At 45.4% G+C, this 24,684-nt stretch overlaps 1 protein-coding gene across 1 annotated transcript in view; it reads right to left on the bottom strand.

Moving 5' to 3' along the window:
- Positions 1-13,585: 13,585 nt before the first annotated feature.
- The window catches only part of Dcdc2c (doublecortin domain containing 2C), a 36,763-nt gene continuing 25,664 nt past the window's right edge, over positions 13,586-24,684 (bottom strand). The window contains exons 6-10 of the mRNA XM_057787671.1: positions 23,450-23,492; positions 22,256-22,379; positions 20,659-20,768; positions 14,147-14,215; positions 13,586-13,648 (exon numbers count right to left, since the gene is read on the bottom strand). Coding sequence (XP_057643654.1) covers positions 13,586-13,648; positions 14,147-14,215; positions 20,659-20,768; positions 22,256-22,379; positions 23,450-23,492 — 409 coding nt within the window. The remainder of the gene's footprint in view (positions 13,649-14,146; positions 14,216-20,658; positions 20,769-22,255; positions 22,380-23,449; positions 23,493-24,684) is intronic.

Genomic DNA, 24,684 nt, shown 5'->3' on the forward strand with positions numbered 1-24,684 from the left:
CAATCGGATCTCTGAGCTTTGACTCACCAAAGGCTGAGGATGCTATCACAGAACGTCTGATCCACAGCCATGACTTCCCCGCTTCACTGTGCCCTACCCACCTGACGTTCCCACCAATGTATTTGAAAATGCTTCATGAAGCTGTTACGACATCAGGGCATAGTGTTTGGGATAGCCTGAATCTGTGTCTCTGGGCCATAGACACTCATCTTTGGCTCCAGAATAAACTATATTTTATTTTTAAAAGTTAATTTAATTTCCTGATGTTCTCGCCTCAACCTTCTGAGTGGCTGAATTTCACTTTTAATTCCTGACATAGCAACTACTGATAGATACCACCCACAAAAGCTGCATTAATCCTCATCAGGGTTTATAAAGACAAAGAGACCTGACAGTCGTGTGTGAGGGACACTACTTCAAAGTGTTTATCACGGACACTGGGGCGACAACTCAGTAAATTGCTTGCCACATAAGGACCTGAGTTCCACCCCCACAACCACAGAAAAAGCAAAGCATGGTGCACGCTTGTAATCACAGTGCTGGGAAGGGATAGATTCCCAGGGCTCTACGGTGATCCAGTCTCAACTACCTGATGAATTCTCAGCCATTGAAGAGCACGAACTCAAAATCTCTTGCTCTTTCTCAAACCCCTCTCACACAGGCTGGCCGGCCTCCCTACAGCATGCCCTGACCTGTGGCATGACCTTTGAGTCTGAGAAGCTCAATGACAGGGAAATCAGGTGACCAAATCCATAGCTGACCACTTCTTACTGTGTCTGAAAGTGACACAGAGATCAGTGTGGTTCTCAACTTGTGGGCTGCAACCCCTTTGTGGTCTTGTATCAGACATCTTGCACATTGGATAGTGACATTATGATTCGTAAAAGTAGCAGAATTACAGTTATGAAGTAGCAACAAAATAATTTTATGGTTGGGTGTCACCACAACATGAGGAACTGTATTAAAGGGCCACAGAGTTAAGAAGGATGAGAACACTGCCATAGATGGATACTAAACCCATAACGTACACTAGATAGTTGCAGTTGTCTTAAGATACTTCAGTTGTACAAGAATTTTACTAATGGCACTGTTTAAATTAGCAAAGAGATATTTCCATGTGGATTCTAGCTCAAGAGTTTTCTTTTTTGTTTGTCTGGTTGTTTGGTTGTTTGGTTGTTTGGTTGGTTGGTTGGTTGGTTGGTTGGTTGGTTGGTTAATATAAGAGGAGGGGCTGGAGAGATGGCTCAGTGGTTAAGAGCATTGCCTGCTCTTCCAAAGGTCCTGAGTTCAATTCCCAGCAACCACATGGTGGCTCACAACCATCTGTAATGAGGTCTGGCCTTCAGGCATACACGCAGACAAAATATTGTATACATAATAAATAAATATTTTTAAAAAAAAACAAAAAAAAGAATATAAGAGGAAATTTATTAGATTGGTTTACATGAAAAAAGCTGGCTAGTCCTACCATGGCTATAGATCTGAGAGCTAAAGGAACCAGCAGTTGTTCAATCTAGGAAGCTGGATGTCTCCAAATAAGAAAGACCAATGGCATAGCCTCAGCTTATGAAGACCTGGGAGCCATGGTGAGTATTGAGCTACTACTCAAACTAGTGTTGAAACATCTGACACATCTGGAGTCTGAAGTCCAGAGGTGATGGAGGCGGCATTAAAAATCCACTTACCTGGTATGGGTTCAATTTAAATGGCTATATGAGAGTTTCCCCTTCTTTCTCTCTTTGTTCCCATTCTAGATCCCTCCCCCTTAGCTCCTAGCTATAAATACAGGGTTTCCTGTAGTCTATGCTGGCCTAATATGTAGCTAAGGATGAGCTTGATCTGACTCAGGGATTGCAGACCCCAGGCACACTAAGGCCCATCAGGTAGTAGCTTCCGTGCATGGAGTGGGCATCACACACATATACAGGAGTGACAGGCATGTTGAATCACTCAGGTTCCAAAGCTCATGGAAATAGGGGAATTGAGTAGCATTTTACCTGGCCCCAAATACACCTGCGGACTGGAGAAGTGCTGTGCCTGAAGTATTTACCAACCTATGGAATATACCATTGAGTAAAGCAAGATGCAAAATTATTTCTTATATTTTTCAGTTGTGAGCCTGGCCCTGAAGAGCTGAATCTCTCCAGCCTCAAAATTATTTCTCGATGTTTCAAAACTTGTTTTTGAAGACTCGATTTTCAACTTGTTCTGTCTTGAAGCAGACAGTATCTCCTCCACACTCTGTCAGTATCTCCTCCACACTCCCATGGGTTTCTTTCCTCAAACACCATGCAGACAGACTTGCAAATGAACAAACAGGACAAAAATGCCTGGTTGGGTGGACATGGCACAGAACCCCAGGCCAGCGGAGCAGTGAACTAAGGTAGAGTCACACATGCCTCCTGCTGTCTGTCTCTCATCTCTGCCTCCTCTTGGGGACCAGCGTCCTGCTTCAGGAAAGAAATGCCGAGTGGACGAAGAGGCTCCCACACAACCCGGTTTGTCAGTCAATGCACCCTTCACCTGCCAGCATCTCTTCTCACCCTTTCCTCTAAACTGCTTGTGGGGAAAGGTATTTTTCTTCAATACTGACTGTCAATGTAGGATAACTAAATAATAAATATTCCTAAAAGTAGCTCAAAGAGTAGCGTAGATGGCTGATCAAGACCACACATCAGCCCTTCCTCAAAGTGGATATGGGAAGTGTTAGCTTTTTATCCAGAAATCGTATTTGTGGTCACATCCAAGTCATACAAACCTAAAGCACAGCCCGTCTGTTGCCTTACGAAAACATCCTAAGTGGGCTGAGGATGTTCTTATCATTTAAACTGATTCATACATTTTTGTGAGCGAAAGCAAAGTCAAAACAAACTACTCACTCTTTGCTACTGCAGCTGCAATGGCTGTGCTCTAAGTGGCCACGTTTTAATGAGACCCTGTCACTCTGAGGTAGAAGAATGGTACAATGGCTACCTATCTAGATAGGAACAGAGTATGATGCCAGGGATGAATGGATGCAGAAGGGACCGTGTCTGTCTACCTGGCTCCCTGGGTCCCCAGCTCCCACTCTTGATACTCAAGCATCCCAAGCCAGTTATGAAATCTACAAAATGCTTCAACCTGCTCCCATTCTCTGGGAGGTACCAAGGCTACACTCTGAAAGTTTGCTCATCGTCTCTGTACCAACAGATGGCCTGAAGTAAATAAGAATTCTATTCCTCAACTTAAAATCAACTTGCTGTAACAGATAATTCTGGGGACGAGATAAATGCGAAAGCCATTGATGAGTAGGTGTACCCCTAGGCATTAGGCTCAGTCTTGTCTCCTTCCCTTTCCCAATGTCACAGTCAGAAAACACATGGGGAAGATATCTAAGGTCCAGAGAAAGCCAGGAGAAGTCTGCCCTAAAAGCATTGCCTCCACCAGCCCTCAGCCAAGAGGTAAAGGTTTGGAGAGGAAGAGGGCTCTTGGAATAGAGGAGGGCAAGCCCTTGGGCCAGGGCTGGGGATGGAACCACTGGTTCAACCATGAAATGCAAACATCTATAGGGGTAGAAGATGTACTAAGCACCCTCAGGCCTCAATGGTGCTGGAGGGGAATTTGGTTACACTGAGGACAGAAGACAGGATGAGAATTGAAGTCCTCTGCTGGAAACCAGGCCCAAAGCATAGGGGCTCACGGTGATGAGTGAAGTGGGAAAACTGGGACACAGTCCACGGCCTTCCACCTGCTACTTCTCTACACCCAGACCAGATTACCCTGCATCTCCTCGCGTGCCTCCCTCACTGTGACTCCTGGATTTCAGGGACATGAGACTGTTTCCATAGAGCTCACCACGGGACAAGACAGACTGTCCTAAGATGTCAACTCCTCCCTGGTTTTACGGCCAAGTATTATCCACGTCATCACCCGCGACTGAGCCGGAGGTAACCGTCCTCTTCAGGTGAAAGTGAGATCTTTTTTTTTTTAACTTACCCAAGTGGATCTCCCAAGTCCGGAGGAATCCACATTTCATTTCTCTAGAATCCTGCATTTCTCTGAAAGTCCCCTCACTTCATATTTAGTTCATCGTCCCACTTAGCACTGTTGACGGCTTGTGCTTAGCTCTCCAGACCCAGTATCCATCAACATTGACCCTGTCTCTTAGGGAAGCAATAAAACAGCTAGCGGTGGTTACAGAGTAGCATCAAGATAATGAAGAGGGAAACACAGAAAGGACCGTGGGTAGGTAATGAATTTTAAAAATCAATTAAAGAGTCAATTCCATGTTCATTTTATCACAAAAACCCCGAGTCAGAAACAATGCTGGATCCAAAAAGGACACTGGCCTTATCGGCATTGCTGGCGGTGTCAAATGAATGACAGGCCTCTGCTGACCACTAAGTGTACAAGAGTAGATCACTGTTAGGGATTTACTGCAGAAAGAAGACCAAGCAGGACCTGCAACAGCAGCTACAGGAGAAGGAGCCCCCCAGCAGGTGTCCTCAGCTCACCGTTCATTAAAGTACATTATATCGTTTAAGCATGATTCATGTTGCTGGTTATAAACCATGAATCCTGTGTCCAAGTCACCCACAGTATCAGACTGATGTATTTGTGTGTGTGTGTGTGTGTGTGTGTGTGTGTGTGTGTGTGTGTGTGTATGTGAGTGTGTGTGTATCTGGGTGTATGTGTATGTGAGTGTGTGTGTATGTGAGTATGTGTGTATGTGAGTGTATGTGTGTGTGTATGTGTGAGTGCATTGAGTGTTTATGTGAGTGTGAGTGTATGTGTATGTGAGTGTGTGTGAGTGTGTTATGTGAGTGTGTATGTGTGAAAGTGTGTGTGTATGTGTGAGAGTGTGTGTGTATGTGTGTGTGTGTACTCAGAGGTCCCTAAAGAGGTCAGAAGAGGGACTGGAGCTACAGGCTGTTATGACCGTGTGGCACAGATACTAGAACCTGAACTCAGGTCTTGGCAAGAGCAGCAAGCGCTCTTAACTGCTGAGCCGTCCCCTCCAGCCCTATTACCACAATTCCTATTTTTTCATTTACTTGCCATTATGGCAAAGATTTTGAGTCTAATTGTGGCTCTAAAGATTCTTAGGTTCTGACACTTTGAAACAGATGATCAGCTTTGAAAATCTAAAGCCCCCTCCGACTCTGAATGCTAAGCCCTAGATTCTCCAACTTCATTAATCAGGTTCTTATTCGTTTACATATTTGGCAAGGAATGAGAGAAACCTGAGGAAAAGGTTGCCCGGGCACAAAGGAGTGGCCTTGCTGGACAAGTGGGAGCGTTCAACAGAGCCACTGAAACTTAAACACAAGGCAGTGTGGCAATGGCAAGAGCCTGATCTCGCCAGCATCGCAATGGAGGGGATCAAGGTTGCGGATGTTGACACCACACATTTCCTCAGAGAGGAGATGCTTGAAACAAAGACACGGGATGGGGAGATACTTAAAAATTAGTCCAGAGAAGTAGAGTTAAGTCAAGTGACTGTGAAAACTGGCAATGTACAGCAAGACATTACTTCAAGGGAAATGGGAAACCAGACTCCTTCAAAAAAGTCAGGAAATCGGGATGAAAAAGAACAGGTGATGTTCAGTGAGGAATCGCACACGGCTGCACAGCAGAACCAGCTATCCCTCAGCTACACACTTACCCCACTGCCTGCCTGGCTCTGTTTCTCTGCTTCAACAGTCCAGCACTCATGGCGGAGTTTTCTTGGGCTGGAAGATCAGGTTATGAACTTGCCAGAACACACTAACCCCTAATAGAGAAGTCACAAGCCATGCTGGAGAGGATGCTCTCTTCAGATTCTGACAAGTAACCCTCCGCTCGGCACACCACTGCCAGACCAGACCCAAGAGAAGATTCTAGATTTACATCACATTCTAAACATTTCAATTTGGATACCAAGATTTCAAACACAAGTGGTGATGGCATGTACATGTTTTAAGTTCGAAAATATCCCAAGGGGCGTATTTGATAACAGGCATGTACCTACATGCTGCTTGGCGATTTTCCACACTTGTTTCTGGATATACCAGAAGACAGGTGCTTAAAGGAGATAAAACTGGTATTCTTCCAGAAAACTGAAAATGCCCTGAACATAAACCAGCTTCGGCATTAGTCCGAGCATGCATTTGAAGAGGCTTCGTGGTGTCATCAAGCTTATAAAATGTGCCTCTACAGGGAGTCAGTGAGGATCCTAATAAGCTCATGCTGGTGCTCTGTTTCAGCTGGCAGCTCTTGTTTTTCATCATAATTATTAGTAGTTGATCTTAAAGTCTCTTCAAAACATGCACAATTATCTTTCCACCGCCTCTGTTCTTTGCACCTGACATTGTCACTATGGCAACCACGGATGCTCAGATATCAGAGAGGATTCAGCTTTTATCATACGATAAAAGAAAAGTCTTTATGCCTAGGGTCATCCAGGGTTTGGTGGCATGTTCTAGAAAGTTCTGGGAGTAGAATGATCTAGTATTCAGATTCATGATTTACGGCTTGGTCATTTGTTTTCAACTCTGATTCCTTTTTTTGCTTTTTCGGTTTCTCTATTGAATTTAACTATAACTATTTTAAAAAGCCACACACAAAAAAAAATCAAACTGAGTACTTGTTCAATACAAAACCTGAACCTGCCTCCTTATAATCCTCACCCAGAATGTCAGAATGGGTGACGCCGTGGAACACTTGTAAGATCCCCTGGGAGGGATCTTCAAGCACGGTCCACTGTGAATCTGTCTCGACTGCTGTCTCTGAGATGGATAAACCCTCTCTAGCAAGATCAAACCATCTCAAATGAGTACAAACAAGTACATTCCAAAGTTTTTCAGGAGTGAGATCTAAAACACTGAAAGTGTTGTCAATGTTAGTTCACAGAAATAGGGAGCGAGGTCTTCTTTGCTTTGTTTCTCAATTTTTGGGTGGTTGGTCTTTTTATTTTTTTTTTCCTTTTGAGACAACAGCTTCACTATGCAGCCCATCCTGGCATGGAAGCAGAGATCTCGCTGCCTCAGCCTCCCAAATGCTAGGATTACAGGCAACTACCTCCAAGTCCAGCCCACATTTGCAAAACAGATTCTTGCAATCTTTTTTAAAACACCACATTTAAAAAGAAAGAGAAAGAAAGAAAGAAAGAAAGAAAGAAAGAAAGAAAGAAAGAAAGAAAAGAGAAGAGGGAGGGAGGGAGGGAATGGGAGAGAAGGGGAGGAAGGAGGGAGGGAGGGAGGGAGGGAAAATATAGAGATAATCCTGAAGCACATGCAAAAGTACAAACAGCTTCCAGGTGAAGGAAACCAGGCTATGGGCAGAGGAATTGGTCCTGGACACTTGACACCCCGCTTTCCTAGTCTGTTTTCCTCCTGATGGGGCTGTGGCAAACATCACTTACTCACGATTCACCGCATGTGGAAGTGTGGACTGGCTTCACCGTGTAGTACTTATTCCCCTTTTACAGACAGACAGAGAAACTAAAGCTTGAAAGGGCAGAACCACCACATCCGACGCTACTCTGACTCTGGAATCTTTTGGGGTGTTTGGTTGTTTTGTTTTGAGACAGTATCTCACTATGCCCTGAAACTCACTATGTAGACCAAACTATTCTTGAACTCAGGAGGCTCTACCTCCTGGGTACTGAATCTTTTCATTACACTGGCTTTTTTTTTCTTATTAAAAGAGCAAATAACACACATGCCAGACAAGTGATGAATTTCCCAAAGGCTAGCTTGACATTTAAACCAGATGTCATTTATGGTGATGGGGAGTCCCTGTGTACACAGCTGTCTTCCCAGCCCTGTTGGAAAGGTGGAGCACTGTTCCCCAGGCAGGGGTGACACATAACAGAGCTGATGCCCTGATTTTAACTTGGGAGTTAATGACCACCAGCCTGACTTAAAGCAGGGGTACACACACATTTGTTGTGCAGCTTAACAATGGTTTACAGGCCATAACGCAAGCGCCATCTTAAATACTGAGGACATACTTACAGGACCTTCAAGTCCATGTTTCACGGACCCTCAGGCCTGCAAACATGGAAAACGGTCATTAAAGTGCAAAGTGCACAGGGGAAATCACGCCGCAGTGACGCCTACGGAAGGGCAGGCGCGGCACACCCGTGATGCCTAGCATGACCGTCTGATGTTATAATCTACAGAGACTGCCGCTCACGGAGCCACCCAGTCCAGCACTCTGGAGACCCCTCTACACATTGGTTAAGACGATGAAAACATCGGTACTGAGAAGGTTTTGTGGATACTCTGGAGTTGGATTTTTTATGATGTTAAGCAATCAGACCTGAACAGAGGAGGAAGCAGAGCTTGGGGTTTTTAAGGTGTTCCCATAGCCACCACCCTGGTAAGCGTGGACTCCACTTACAGCTCTAGGCTGAGCCACATCTGACCCGTGATAGCTTGATTCCATAACTGACCTTCTCATCTCCATGCATGTCCCATGTTCTCTATGAAGCGATGAACAGCCCAAGTGAACCAAAGGGTAAGCAGAATAAATTATACATACTCGACCAGGAGTCATGATCAAGCCTCACTTAACAATCACGATAATACTTAACACGGAGCACTGCTGAGCTGAAGATGAGTGGGAACGCTGTGTGTCTGGGGGTCTCCGTGCACACCCAGGAAGGTGACACTCCCCTCAAGTGCACAGCTGCAGTGGTCACCGCATAGCACACCTGAATGTACCTCCCCAGGGAGGGCACAAAGGGAGGGGTCCCCGGAGGCTCTGTCTTCACGGCAGACAGCATCCGCCTGTCTGGGGCTGTTTCTTTACCTCTGACTTTGTTTTCTAACCCCAAGAACTGGGCCAGGATTTCTGACAGGTAAGGATCTTGCAGTCCTAAAAAGCACCTGATAGATTTGAGGGTCTGTGGAGCATTCTGTCTCCCGCATGGGGAACAGAGAACTACAGTGTGTTAATACAAACCTTTCTGTCGATATCTTCGTAAAGTCTTTCCACTTCCTTTTCCTAGTATTAAAATAAAAACAAGTAGTCAAGTATCTGCAAGAAACTAAATCCTTAATAAATAAATAAATCCTTAACCTCTCCTTGTCTCCTCTCACTTCCTCAGCTAGAATTCTTCCTCATCAAAAATACCAAAGATTTTCATGCAAAGTCCCAATCCCACTCCAGGCTGCTATCCCCTTGCCCTGTTCCTCCTGATCCCTCCTCCCTTTTTTTTTTATGTACAGTATGTTATATGTGTATTGGGTTTAAGTGTGAAATGTTTCCCCACAGACTTAGTCTCCAGTTGGTGGGGCTGTCTGGGGAAGCTCTGGAGTCTAAGAGCTTAGTCCTAGGACTGGCTCCCTTGGGGGCGGGCCTTGGAAGCTTACCCACTCCCCAGGTTCCCGCCTCCTCTGCTTCCCGATGCAGGCTGTGCCTTCCCTGCTGTGATAGGCTGAGAGCCTCTGAAACCCAGAGTCACCCAAGTCTTTCTCCCTTGGGTTGTCCTCCCAGGTGTGCTCACAGCCACACGAAGGTAACCACCTCCTATTCTGTTGCATTTTGGTTTGGTTTTGCTTAGTTAACCCGAGAGCGCCCACGTTTCTATAGGGTCCAGATCCACCTACAGTTTTCATGGTCATCTGGTCTTCCATCCGACGGCAGAATCACAAATTATCCAGCTCCCAAGGGTCTCTGTCATTTGTTACTAATTAATACTGGAGGGCAACCCCTAGCTATCATTTTGATGGCCAGGAAAGATGTGTGCAGACTTAATTCTAAATAAAAAGTAAAACTCCCCTTCTGAAAGGTTGCACTCAGGGGCTAGAGAGATGACTCAGGGATTACGAATTAATTCTTGCTGTTCTTAAAGAGGACCAGAATTTGGTTCCCAGCACCCATGTCAGAATGCTCACAACCTTCTGCAACTCCAGCTCCAGGGGATCTGATGCCCTTTTCGGACCTTCACGGGCACTACAGTCCTGTGCACAAACACTTACACAGATAAGCACATACACATAACATTAACCTTTTTAAATATAACCTTTAAAAGACTGTACCAATTTGCAAGCTACTCTAAGAAGTACTACAGCTCTTTTACATTTATATTTACATAAATATTGTCAGCTACTTGCAAGGATATTCTATAACAAATCATTAATCTAAGTATTAAGTATTGGACATCTTCAACTTGAGTTAAGGGGGAAATACTCAATTGGTTATTCACTCTTTCTTAATTAGGGCTGAAACGGGTGTATTAAAACCTGGAAATCCGTCTTCTCGGTATGTGTCCCACTTGTCTCTCTGCCTGTTTCTCACTGGTCTGTCACTGTGTTCATGACTTTAGGAGCTCTTGAAATTAAGGAAATTTAATTTGCATTACAAATATTTTCTTCCTTGCTTTAGTTAACTTTTGACTTCATTAATTTTCTTTTTCAAAGACAAAACGTCTGGTTTTTCATCTAGAAAAATACTATGTCTTTGGGGATAAGCACACAGAATTTAGAAACTAATGCCCAGTTCTATGTCTTTCCCACCTTCAACTGGCCCATGCTGCTGTCTGGCCACTCAAGGGTTTCCTAGTGTCTGCCAGTTCCCCATCAGATTCAAGATCCGCTACCTCTGTGTGCCTGGGAATGGGGAGAGAGCTAAAGACATGAATGAAGCCTCGGTAGGTCATCTATAGACTCTGGTCCAGGTACACAAATAACTCTAGTAAGGGCTGGAGTGGGGAGGCAGGAGAGGAATGGTGGCTAGAGAGCCAGGGAAGACATGCTGGGGACATAGAGAGCCAGGGAAGACATGCTGGGGACATAGAGAGCTGGCCTGAAGGCTGACTAGAGTTGGTGAGAAGTTAAGCCCATCTTCACAGTCTTATGTGATCTATGCATACACCATTCAGCCTGCCCTAAGTTCAGTAGCACTCACCCAGTTTAACTAAAGTCATGAATTTGCAACAGGTCAAAGGACAAAGAACACATTCCATTCCCCACAGCACAGAAGGGCTTTTCGCATGTGTTGCTGTTGGTAACATTCCACTCTGATGATAGAGACGGTACTGAGCATGAAAGCTGTCAGGGCAGCTCTGACTGCACACTTAGCCTATTCCAGGGTCCTGAGGATGAAGAACTCTCACACAGAAGCATGGCTCTAGGTTTCGTTTATTTTTATTTTACACATAGAATAACAAGATGAACATGCTTGTCCACAACTCCTGGGGTAGAGCCCTAAGGAGGATCTCAGCCTAACAAACACATCTGAAAAGCTCTTTCAGGCAGAGGCTGTGTCCAGGGCTCCAGTGCTGAGCCTCAGAACTGGAGGAGTCAGAGGAGAGAGAGCCTGCTTCCAGGGCGGACTGTGTGGTGGATAAAACTGTCTTAGGAATAGATTGTGTCTAACATCATGAATGTAAGCAATGCCACTGAATTCAACACTTGAAAACTATCAAAAGTTTATATATTTAACACCAAAAAAAAAAAAACAAATTCTACAATCAAATATCAGAAATATATTTTAAGATATTGTTCATACCACCAATATCTCTTGCAGCTTCACGAGGTAACTAACATTTTATTCTGGGATTGCATGTCTATTTAAATATGAATGACTTAGTCATAGATAACAGAGCAAATCCAAGGATGCTTTGTAACTGAATATGAGACAGTCTGGGACAATGACTCTGCAATGAACACTTGCAAGTAAAGATACATGGACAAGAAGGTTTACTGTGTGACTATGTCACACTGCAGCTTCTGGATGAGATTATTTTCCCTCTTTGCTGCAAGGGCAGAGGGCAAATACGCAGTGATGGGAAACGAATGATACGAGGTGTATGTTGTGAAACACAAAGATTAAATTAAAAGACTGTTTAAAAAGAAAAGCTAGTCTGGTGGACATATAAAGTGAAGAGACAATTTCAGCTGCTTAAGGGCATCACAGCCCATCTTAACAGTGGCCAGGCCAGCAACGACGCATCTAAGGAACTTAATGTAGCCAGTCTCAAAGGCCCTAAAAATAGATGTATCAACTAATGTACAAGTGAGTCATTGAAAGTGGACATGGAACACAGTGGCCTGCTGGCCAGGGAAGGCCAGCAGAGTGTGACTTCTCTCCCAGAATCATCACTGGCTGTTACAGTGCACACAGATGTTAGATCACTAAGAACCTTCCAACACATGGCTGGAGTTGGGGGTCAAATGCTTGCAGGTTTATGGTGTGTTTTATACCAATACGCAAAGAGAACAGAGGCAACCCTTGTGAAGGGCCTGCTGGGAAGCAAAGAGAGAGGGTGCAAACTTGGAAGAACAGGATGTCTTCAGACCTAGCACCAAGCAGTTGATGCTGCCCTGCCTCTGAGGAACAGACAGTGAAACCTGACAGCAGATATCTATTCTGAGAAGAGAAACCGAAGCCGCTTCAGCTCACTGCCGGGAATAAATACTCGGACTTTAGTGTGAATCTAGGTAGAAATCCTGAGTCCCATCCGTTTATTACAGACCGTGAAACTTTGAAATGTTGACAAGTTGTATTTTCCATCAATTTTTCCCTTTTTCTCATCATAGATGCCTTAAGGAGTCAATGTGACTTAAGGAGTCATGTTCCCTCCTGCCACGCACTGCCCACATCACCATCCAAGTGCTTAGTAACAGAAGGAATGGCTGCTCTCTGCCACCTCCCATCCCAAAGCTTAAATCTTGGCCAAGCTCTCTAAAGATGAGTGCTTAGATCTGCAGATAATCCAACAATATTGTTCACCTTCAAGGGGATGTTTTGAATCATTCTTTAAAATTAAGTCTGCCATAGGCTAGTACCAGGTTACCGATACATGAGACCCCTCCTAGGGGCTTGTGCAGATTTCCACAGGGAGTCAGCACAACAGGGCAAACTTGGTGTCAAGAACCTGTGCAGAGAGCTTTCAAAATGTGTGTGCAGCCCTGCCTTGAGCCCAACAGCACCATCTCCTGTCTCCTTGCGATCCCTGTGGGAACACGCTGGGCTTTCACCCTTACCCTTTGATTCTCTGGGGCATCATCCTTCATCCTCATCCTCATCCTCACCCTTCATTATTGGTCCCATTCCCAGAACAGCCTTACTCTGTAACACCTGGGAAATTAAAGTTAAGCTTTGCTCTTTGTTTGAAAGGATCCCCATTCTTCTGAACACACACAGTAACCACGTCTCGCTAAAAGCCATCCCCAAACCCAAGCCTTCATGGTTGTAGACAGAGGAAGGATGAACTCCGCGAAGGTGCCATTCTCTCTGACTTTGAGATTCCCAAGCTTCTCTGGCATGTTTATAAAACCTAACAAATGTCCTGTGGACCCTTCGCCTTCCTTCAAAGGCTACTTGTCAAGCTGAGTGGAGAGCCAGGGAGCATAGGGCACCTTCAGCACCCACTCATTGTCCCTGACTGTCCCCGTGTTTGTTTGCAGTCGTGGAGGGTACTATGTCCGAACAGCCTGACTGGGACAAGATCTCACTCTCCCCTCAGGCTGACCAAGTGTCTGAAACCAACTACTTTGAAAAACAGAGACAAAATAATATTAAAAACAAAACAAAACCATCCATTTCTTAGTGACATGATCATATATGGAAAGTATATTTCGCTTTCCCAGTGTACACATCTTAAGTAGACCAGTCACGCCCTGGACTCAAGAGAGCCTGGAACACACTGCCTCCCCAGATGACGTTTCCAAAAAATCTGGACAGGGAAAAAAAAAAAAAAAAAAAAAAAAAAAAAAAAAAAAAAAAAAACAAGCAGAAAGCTACAGCCCTGTATGCTGCACAGACCTGAGTTGCCATCGGCAGGCAGCTACACAAAGCCTGACCTCCCAGCCAGGGGCTACAGACACAGCACCCATTGGTGGGTACAGGATGGCTGCCTCATTACAGGGCGCTACCCACACAGAAGCGGCTGTATGTCACCACCCTGACCTGTCTGTACACTAAAACCTGCCGGAGGGAAGCTTATGCAACCGCCTGTGAAGTACAGTGAAGAACAATTAAGATAGGTACGCGGGTGACTACAATTACCCACGTGACTTCCCAAAATACACTGCGCTTCCATGCTGAAACGCATCTGTGATCTGGGACCAGCCTATGGTCCCGGATCCCTTACCATCAACCCTGAGTTCTGCCCTGTCTATCACAGAAGGTGGCTTGGAACTCTACCATCATAAGGAAAACAAAATCCACTCACCACACCACTTTCCAGGTCAGGGCTGTTGCCGCCTAGCTCATCAATTTCCTTAACAATTTCGGCTGGTACCTGGGGAGAAAATGCATTGTTAAGTTGAGTCATAGCCAGAGCCAAACTCCTCTGAAAAAGCAGAGAGCACACGAACCAGTATGCAATTCTAGATCAGTTCTACAGACACAACTGGAAGGGGAGAGATGACTTTTTCCTAACACATAACTGTTTGCTACATTTTTTTACCTTTAGTTCCATCAAGAAAAGGGGGAAATCTTTAGAAAGAATCTCTATATATTCTTTTCATGTAAAGAAAAATGCTAGGAGCAGGGCATGGTGGTATAATTCCAGAACTTAAGAGGTCAAGGCAGGAAAATCATGAGGTTGAGGATAGCCTGGGCTACAGAAAAAGTTAAGGCTAGCCTAGCAAGTCCCAGTCTCAAAATTAAATGAACAAAGGTCCAGGGAGACAGCTCAGTGACTAAAAGCACTTGCCGCTTAAGTCGGGAGACCTGAGTTTAGATGTCCATAAACCACACGAAACCTGGACACCCATGTGCATATCTGTAATCCAACTACTCCTACTGTGAGATGGGAAAGAGGCAGGAGACTCCCCCACAAGTTCCTGAGTCAACCGGCCTGGGGCCCAGAAGAAATACTTCACAAATGACGTGAACGATGACAATACTGAGGATATCCGCTGACCACTGCGTTCATGATTGTGTCCAGTACACACCCTCCCATATGAACACAAATACATCAATAAATCTTATAATTATTCACTTAAAATGCCATGGCCATGTCAGGTACCACTGGTTAGCAAACAGTAGTTCCTTCATAACTGTTGGCGGACACATGGGGACCCCAGTCAAAGGGCTGTTCTCTGCTCCGTAGGCACCCCCTGCAGCTGGCTGTCCTCAGCACCTCAGAACAGAGTACTCTCACTCAGCTTTCTTGTCCTTCCCAGGTCTCAGGGCCTGCTGTGTCAGAGAGAGGCAGTGACCCAACTAAACCAGTGTCCCAAACCTGCTCCCCACTCAGGGAGAGTTGAGTGGGTACTGTCACCAGGCCACTTGCATTTTAATGCTGCATCTGCTGAGACAAGCTAACAGGGCTGCAGTAAGCTACACGTGTGACGACACATCCTCAGAGGCTAGCCAGAACCCTGCTCATTCTAGTATCACACAAGACACCCACTGGGGGAAGGTCCCCTCTACTGTCCTGATCCCAAAGGAGAGACGGCAACGTGGAGGCTGAGTCAAAGCCACCACCATGGGCAGGGGAAAGTAGGGTGCACAGCACACATGAGCTAAAATGGTAACGAACTAGGAATAGGTAAAGATGTACTCTTAGCAAAGAGTACTGGGAACCCAGCAGCTGCAGCCAGCTGACCCGGACCATGCTAGAGCGGAGCTGTGTGGCCATATAGACATGTAGGTTTGTGTCCAATGTCTCAATCTCATTAGGGTGGTGTGGGTGTTACATTCCTACAATCTCATAGAAAAGTAATCTTAATCCTATATTTAAGGACTGCTCAAACTACATTTAAAAAAAAAAAAACATTTCAGAGGGTAGCTGATGTGACAACCACCACCATCCAATAAACAAAGAGAAAACACCTGCCACTTTGCATCACACTCTGTCAGTGATGCCAGAGATCTTGAGAGCAAACAGACACATCCTCAAGAAGCTGGAGTCATTTGGAGATGATGAACACTCATTAAACTGTCAGCGCTTGAATACAGAGCTACAGCTGTGACAAAGACACACAGGACAGAGGGGGACAAACCGTGCTTAGCATAGAGGGGAAGCCAGTGCAAGATTGCCTGCCTCCAGTGATATTTAACTTAACATGAAAAGGATGGAGGATACTTATAAGCAAAAAGGGAACCCGAAGTGCATGTCAGTAGCCAGGACAGCACTGCAAACTTTCTACAGGTGAAGCACAGGGCTCTCAGACAGCACTCCCAGAGCAGAGAGTGGGACGCGTGCAAAGACCTGGCCATGAGATGTCGCCATATGAAGTGGTGATCTGGCGAGACAGTGATTGACTCTGGGCACATACAGCGGGAAACAATGGTACAATCTGGATACAGAACAGTTGGAAGGTTAGTCTTGGGAACACCCCTTAACTCTGGATGGGTCAGAGCATCACACACAACCTGAGACAGGCAGGGGTCAATGTCTGAGGACATGGGGCATGGGAATAGAAATTCCAGTTGTGTTCTCACCCTCAGGATGGCTGATGGCAGACACAAGGCCAGCAATAATCTGCGAGAGGACTGCAGGGCTCCAAAGATGTGCGATTCAGACTTTTCCTAACATGTAGGGGACAATGTAGATACCAAATGAGAAAAGGAGCCTCAGCCCGGACCCTTCACTGAACCCTAGAAAGAAGTGACCATAGAGGAAGGAAAATCAAGCACCGGTTCAGCTGGTTCGGCAAGATGCTTGCTGGAAAAAGAAAATATTCTGAGGGAAACGAGTAGCTGGAGGTTCCAGATGGAAGTGAAGGCCAGTGTGGAGAGCTGCTAAGCAGACCGAGTGTGGATGTGAGTTCACGTGTAGCAACCAGAAGCAGAAGCCAGATGAAGTGACGGGGAAAAGAACAAAGGTAAGAGAAGTCACTCCCTGGAAAAGCCAGCTGTGCACCTGCAGTGAGGCCAAAGTAGGGTCCTTGTGTGGTAATATCTTGTTTGTGCTTTAACAAGTAAAATTTGCCTGAAGATCAGAGTATGGAGCTAAGCCACTAGTTAGCCATAGAGACTAGGCAGTGGTGGCACACACCTTTAATCCCAGCACTCGGGAGGCAGAGGCAGACAGATCTCTGTGAGTTCAAGGCCACCCTGGGCTACACAAAATTGATCTAGTCTAAAAGAGAAACAGAACTGGATGATGATAGGTCACACCTTTAATTTCAGTATTTTGGAGTTGCACACCTTTAATCCCAGCACTAGGAAGGTAGAGAAAGGAAGGGATATGGCTGGGCAGAGAGAACTATATGGCAGATGGAAACAGGATACACCATTCAGTCTGAGGATTTGTGGAGACAGGATCTTGCCCCCTCCACTCTGAGGACTGTAGAGAAACAAGAACTCTAGTGGCTGGCTGCTCTGCTCCTCTGATCTCTCAGCTTTCACTTCTAATATCTGACTTCAGGTTTTTATTAAGATCAATGAGAATTCCCAGTACAACCATGCTCATCTACAACTTGGACACTTCAGAGAGGTGGATCTCAAGGGTAGGGGAAGTTGAATATGGGAGTGGGGGATACAGCACCTTATTAATCTAAAGCATCAGGTTCCTGCAAGGCTCTTAGCAGTCAGGACCCGTTTAAAGCCTGGGGAAGAAGCCACAGGAGGACAGACATCCTCCCTGCCGTGTAAAAGCGAACATGAGCACAGATAAACACTAATGAGCTAACGTGGCAGCCGCCTACCTCAGAGCCATTTTTCAACCTTGTTCTTTGTTTACAAACTAAACTGCAATTGTTTTTAAGTGTCCATCATAATTCTCAAGGGATCCAGAAGTGAACCACAACTATCAGAGCTTAGGTGACTCTGCCTGGCTTTGAGAGGGACTAGAAGAGAAGCCCAAGGAAGGTCTTCTAAGGGTTCCTCAGAAAACGTTTCACTACTGAGATGAGACAGACTCTGTTCTCCTCAACAGCATTCTTCCCTCTGTACACCCCACACAACTGAAGCTACCTACGGAACCAGCGAGCCTGAGACCAGAGACAGTGTGCTGAGGAGACCACCCACAGAACCAGCGAGCCTGAGTCCAGAGACAGTGTGCTGGGGAAAGCAGGAGGAATGATGAGGGAAGAGAAATATTCACCACACCCAATGAGCCGAATGTGCTGCTTCTAGAACCTTCCATCTGACCCAGGTCTCTGCAGGCATGATGGATACTCTACACTTTGATCTGCTCATTAAAGTAAATACTTGCAGGGGCTTTCTTACCTTCCTCTGAGCTGCTCTACACACCTAGAAACCCCAAAGCCCTAAATCTCCATTACATGTCCTTTAATTAGGCAATCCTCAGGGAACATGAACCTGCACTCTCCTTCTCTTCATGAAACCCATCAGTCTTCCTTAGTGACTTTCCTGACTGTCTGAGGAGCAGGGGGATTGATAAGCCCAGGAGGGGTAGTCAGGATGTATTGTGTTGGCGTCTAAGCAAAGACTGGCCTTTTGCTGTGGCTCTTTAAACTGCAGTGACATCTGCACTCATCCCCCTCCACACCTCCTTGGTAGACAGCCACCCTCATAATAGTTCTGGGAGGTGGTAAGGAACCTGGCTCAAGCTGCTGTGGTGTTAGAGTGGTTACACTGTCTCCCTCTTACCCTTACTTTCCACCACGTGATGACAAAGTAGGAAGTCTCTCCCTAATTTGTCTCAATGCTGAACTTCTCAACCTCCAGAAACAGCTAGAACACCTCAGCTCATTACAAATGATTTAGACCCAGGTGCACATATCAAGGTACCAGGTTCAGTCCTTGACATTTTCCATCAGTTCACCCTTCCCAGGCCTCACCAGAGGACTTCCTCATCTAGGAATTACACAAATTCCTATCTTTTAAAATATAACTTACTATGCACAGATTGAATTCAAGACCATTTCTCCAAAGAAGGAGTCAAAGGTTCCTGTCCTAGGCTAACCAGAGCCTGCAACTGTAGGAACATAGTTACATAGACAAATATAATTGTATCCATGGGATGATGTCATTACTCATCACTTGACATCTGTGCTGAATAGTTTTATGTCATCGTGACACAAGAGTCATCTGAAAGAAGGGAACCTCAATTGAGAAAACACATCCATAAGATCCAGCTGTAGTCCATTTTCTTAATTAGCATTGATAAAAGAGGGCCCAGCTCATGGTGGGTGGGGCCATCCCAGGGCTTGTGGTCCTGGGTCCTATAGGAGAGGCAGGCTGAGCAAGCCATGAGGAGCAAGCCAGTAAGCAGCGCCTCTCCATGGCCTCTGCATCAGCTCCTGCTTCCAGGTTCTACCCTGTTTGGGTCCCTTGTGCAGGAGAATTTTCTGTATTCTGTCAATCATGTTTTAAATAAATGCTGATTGGCCAGGCAGGAAGTATAGGCGGGAAAACCAAACAGGAAGTCGAAATGATGCAAGGAGAACAGGAGAATTCTGGGAAGGAGGAAGTTGATTCCTCCCACTCCTGCCTAGACCACCGAAGCAGCAGGATGTGATCTGCCCCACTGAAAAAAGGTACTGAGCCACATGGCTAACATAGATCAGAAAAATGGGTTAGTCAAGATGTGAGAGTTAGCCAGTGAGAGGCTAGAGCTAATGGGCCAATCAGCTTTATAACTTATAGAGATCCATGTGTGATTTTCTTTGGGACTTGCTGGCTATGGGGAACGGGGCAAGACAGGAAACCCCAACAAACAGGACCCTCCATGTTACAGGTCCCTGTCCTGACTTCCTTCAGTGATGGGATAAAATGCAGAAATATAAGTCAAATAAATTCTCTCCTCTACAGCTTGGTTTTGGGTATGGTGTTTCATCAAAGCAACCCTAAGATAACATCTTTACAATGGTGGCTAAATACAATGGCCAAAGCACTCATCTTCTGACTGCAGATAATATGTGATGGGCACCTCATGGTCCATCATTATGCATCCCAGCAAAGATGGTTTAATTAAGTCGTTCCTGTTGCCTACTTACTCACAGCTGTGAGAGAAGTAACTAGTACAGAAAATTAGCACCAAAGAGTCAGGCCGTTGCTGTGGCAAACCTTACCGTGTGGTTCATAGGCCACTGATTTGTGGGGGAAATGAGGAGGATCTGAAGCTACAGACTAGAGCATCCCTAGAACATTGTAAGAAAGGCTTCATGGGACATTCTGAAAAGAGTTTGAAAAACCAGAGTATCAGGAGTGTTGTAGGAGCCCACTTGTTTATTCCCAGCTACCCAGACTCAAAATAACCAAACAGAAACTGTATTAATTAAATCACTGCTTGGCCTATTAGCTCTAGCTTCTTATTGGCTAGCTCTTACATCTTAATTTAACCCATGTCTATTAATCACTCATTCAAGGTTAGATGACAGGTTTGACCCAACTACTAACAGGATGTTTTGACCTAGGGTGTGGTTACTTGATACTTTGGATATTGAGAAGGTAATTACTTTGTTCTTTGTATCTTGGTAAAGAAGCCTCTTGCCTTTCCCCTCATCTTTGGAATGGGCTATATAAAGCCTATGAGAAGTAAACATGGAGCAAATCTCATGATTTACTAGATGCCCTCATGACTTTATCAATCATCTCTTATCTATCTCTTTCTTAATCCTCACACTTCCCTCCAAGCACAGACGAATGAACTGGGCAGGACCCAGCTGATGATATTGCCCCGGTGAACAATACGACTGCAATTAGCTAACAGAACCTTCTAGAGGCCAGGGAGAACTTGGGGGTGAGGATGCTGAAGATGGGGATAGGAGAAGAAGGAGTGGACACAGCTGAGTCAAGACCGTCCCAGCCCTTGTGACCCACCTGGTCAACCGGCACTTCCACCTTCACCTCTGGATCCTCCCTGACTTCCAGTGCTTCTAGTGCTTCCTGGGCCTCCTTATCCAGAGTCTGGGCTTTATACACATCACCCTCTAAGGGAAAATAACAGACAATCTTTGCAAACCAGCAGAAAAAAATCATCCCCAGTTGACATTTTCTGAAACAAATCAAAATTTCAATTCAGCAGCTCCTGAGCTTCCTATACCATCAGACAGAAAGAAGCCCAGACAGGGCCCCTGCATTATCTCCATGCCCATCTCTCCCCTCTCCCTCTTTCTCTCTCTCTCTCTCTCTCTCTCTCTCTCTCTCTCTCTCTCTCTCTCTCTCTCCTCTGTCTCTCTTTCCTCTCTCCCTTTCCCCTCTCTCCCTTCTCTTCCTCTTTCTCCATCTCTCTTCTCTCCTTCTCTCACCGTCCCCACTGTCTCTCCCTTTTTCTTCATCTGTCTTCTTTTGTTCTTGCTTCTAGAGAGGCCTCAGCTCAGGGGGCCCCAATTTTCGCAGTAGTTTCTATCTCCATAAAAGTCCTGGCCCCTTGAAAATTTGAGCAATTTCTACATCCAGAGGTTTCCCAAACTATCCAGATTCTGCAAAGCAGCAGAGCAGTGTGGGAGGGACTTCTCCCACCTGCTTCCTGTCTGTAGGACAGTGTGGGCGGGACTTCTCCTTCCTGCTTCCTGTCTGTAGGACAGTGTGGGCGGGACTTCTCCCACCTGCTTCCTGTCTGCACCATAACTAGACACTGCACCAAGTCCTTCCCCGGGTTTGTCAGACCAAAAAGCGAGACATGCCTCAGGAAGAGCATCATTAGACATAAACACCCGAGAGCGCCTGGCAGAGAGGACAGCACAGCAGTAAGAACGAGAGTAGCTTGACGAGAGCCATTTTAATTGTTTCATTTTACAGTCAGGTCTGAATCTCTGCTAAGGGTATACAGGAACAAGCTGGATGGCTGCTATGTTCGCGGTTCCCTTCTAAAGTCAGGCTCGAATGATATTTGTTCTTACAGCAGGAATATCTGTAGTCCTCATATGCATGCGAACACGGAATTTACTTTAGATATGACGTGTTTAAGAGCTCCCCCTGCCCTCAGCTTTGAAATGTCACTGCTCTTGTTGCAGCCTGCTCCTGCCCCACAGCTGAACACACGTTTCGGAATAAGCTTTGTCTGAGACACACACCATACATACACTTTATTACACATACGCCTTGCAAGCCGTACATATCCACACTACACATATACCACACACCTCCTACATATGCACACCATATACACACATACACCACACATATTAAACATATATACACTATACATATACCACACATGCTATACATATATATGTGCCACATATCACATATGTATACATATTATACATATACCACACATCCCATACATCTATACACACACATACACCATACATCAAACATATGTAAACTATACACGCATACACCACACACACCATACACACACAATGTACACAAAGACACTACGCACACTACATACTACATATGCACACATACAGAGAGAGAGAGAGAGAGAGAGCACTTTTCACAGCCTGTAGGAGAGGAACTGCCCCGTTACCTGCACCGATTTGAACTAAGGGTCCCGGGGCTGTCTTCTTTTTCTCTTTGGCATAATAAACAGAATCCTGGCTTTTAGGTAGTATGCTGTCGGTTTTGAGAGGTTCTTTGCCTTTGGGCTCCACCTAATATGCAGATTAAGAACAAAAGATGTCAGGACTAGACTCCACCTTGAGTCCTCGGTCCTTGGGATGGACAAGGGCAGGAAACCCAGGAACCCAAGAAGCCTCCAGGAGTCTCACCACTCCCCTTCTGAAGGAGGTAAAGGGGCTATTCTGCACTTCCTTCCCCAATCCACTGCTGGGGAAGTCATTTGGCTTTCCAGCCTAGGGTGGAATTGGGTGTTATGGCACAAAGGGACTCCTCATCTTTTGGGACAAACTTTGAAGCCTACCAAAAGCTGCTGCTCAGAAGCACAAAAATCTCAAAAATTCAACCATGCCACAGATAAGTAAAGGGAATGGTATTTAATTTTTACAATCTTTATACTATCTGTAGACAATGGCAAAATGGTCCTCATAAAAGTTAAGGTTTTTAATGTCCTGCAATCCAATCATTAGCTATCTTCATGCTGCAAATAATATTTTTTTCTTTTTATGCATCTTAGTTCAAGTATTTGGAGTCAAATTCAGCCGAATGCATAAACATTTGTTTCAGACAAGGGACTGGATAAAATGTTCCTGCTGGTTTTAAAGAGTATTGCATAAGCCAGAGTTGTATTGTAAGTACAGAAAGTGAGGCCTCAGCAGAACTGGTGTCAGGAGCAACATTCCAGCACACTGTAGTGTGCCTGTTCAACACTGACAGTATATGAGCCCAAAGCTCTATACTGTGCTTGTGAAAGGCTCACTGAATTCCCAAGAACCTCTGATTTGTACTAGAAATACGTTTTAAAAGACAAATTTTAAACTTAAAAGATGATCCATATTCAGTCCCGCAGAGAGCTGATCTGAGCACATGCGGTCCGGATGTAGAGACCATCCACGAACCATGGATGCCATACCACGAACATCTCTGCATGCCTCCTTGTCCTAGGCTCTGAGTACCACAGAAAGCTCTGTCCTCCTCCTCCTCCCTCTCTCATGGGTTGCTCTGGCTCCTCTCAGTGACCTGAAAGCTATTTGCTGTCCAGGGCCCTCAAAGACCAGGAAACACCAGAACCAATAACAGCGGTCACTCGTCTTTCAAAACTTACTTTCTTCTTTGTTTGTGTGTATTTATCATTGCCCCCAAACCTCCTGAAAGACAAAGACAGGCAGTTAGTACATTCAAGCTCTCTATAAACTATAGGAGCATCCTTGACCTAAAAAAAAGGTCCTACTCGCTACACAAGATCTAGCCAATGACCACAGCCATCTCCTAGGTGGTCATTTCAAAGGCCAGAAGGTCTTTGAAAGTCAGAGATTTATTATGGAGATGCCTGTCCCAGGGTAGAAAGGAAACAGGGTTTAGGATGCTAGAGGGAGCCAGACATTTTTTTCTTATTTTATTTTTTAAAAAACTATCTTTTTTCATTTTACATATCAATCTCAATTCCCAGTCCCTCCCCTCCTCTTGGTTCCCTCCACCTTTCCCCTATACCCCCCATCCACTCCTAGGGTAAAGCACATTGCTCTGAGGAAGGACCAAGGCTCTCCATATTTATCTAAGCTGAGCAAGATATCCCTCCAAAGAGAATGGGTACCAAAAATCCAGTATAAGCAGTAAGGATAAATCCTGATCCCACTGCCATTGACCCTGAAATCTGCTCCAGCCATACAGCTGTCATCCACATTCAGAAGGTCCAGTTTGGTCCTATGCTGTTTCCTTCCCTGTCCTGCCAGAGTTGTGAGCTCCCATTAGCTCAGGTAAGCTGTTTCCGTGGGTGTCCCCATCATGGTCTTGACCTCTTTGCTCTTATTCTTGCTTGTCCCACTCTTTGACTGGACTTTGGGAGATCAGCCCAGTGGGGAGCCAGTCATTTTAACAGTTTTGATGCTTTCCAAGGCATGGATTATTCACATAGCTCTCACCTGTTCATGCAGCTCTCACCATTACCCAGTGAAGCAAGATCCTGCTGGCTTCTCTGCAAGGAACCAAGACACCCCACCCCTCAGAGCTGATCAGTGGCAGAACTGAGATTCAAACCTGCCTGTCCCCACCCACCACATGTGCCTGGTCTGATTGGTCATTTTGCATGCTTCCATACCCCTTCCTAACTCATGGGCACTGGGCCTTCACCAGCAGCTGCTTATACACTTGGACATGCCTCTCTAACACCATTCTCAAACAGGCACTTCCCTGGGCTGTCTGTATCCCCTGTGTAGACTCTGGGCTCTCAATGATTGTGTATGATTCCATGCCTGATTTTAGAAATGCCAGGTTCAAATTATATATGTGTGTGTTCACATATGTAAGCATATTCATATAAGCACATATTTATATATATAG

Source organism: Chionomys nivalis, chromosome 1, assembly GCF_950005125.1.
Source record: "Chionomys nivalis chromosome 1, mChiNiv1.1, whole genome shotgun sequence".
NCBI classification, from domain to species: domain Eukaryota; kingdom Metazoa; phylum Chordata; class Mammalia; order Rodentia; family Cricetidae; genus Chionomys; species Chionomys nivalis.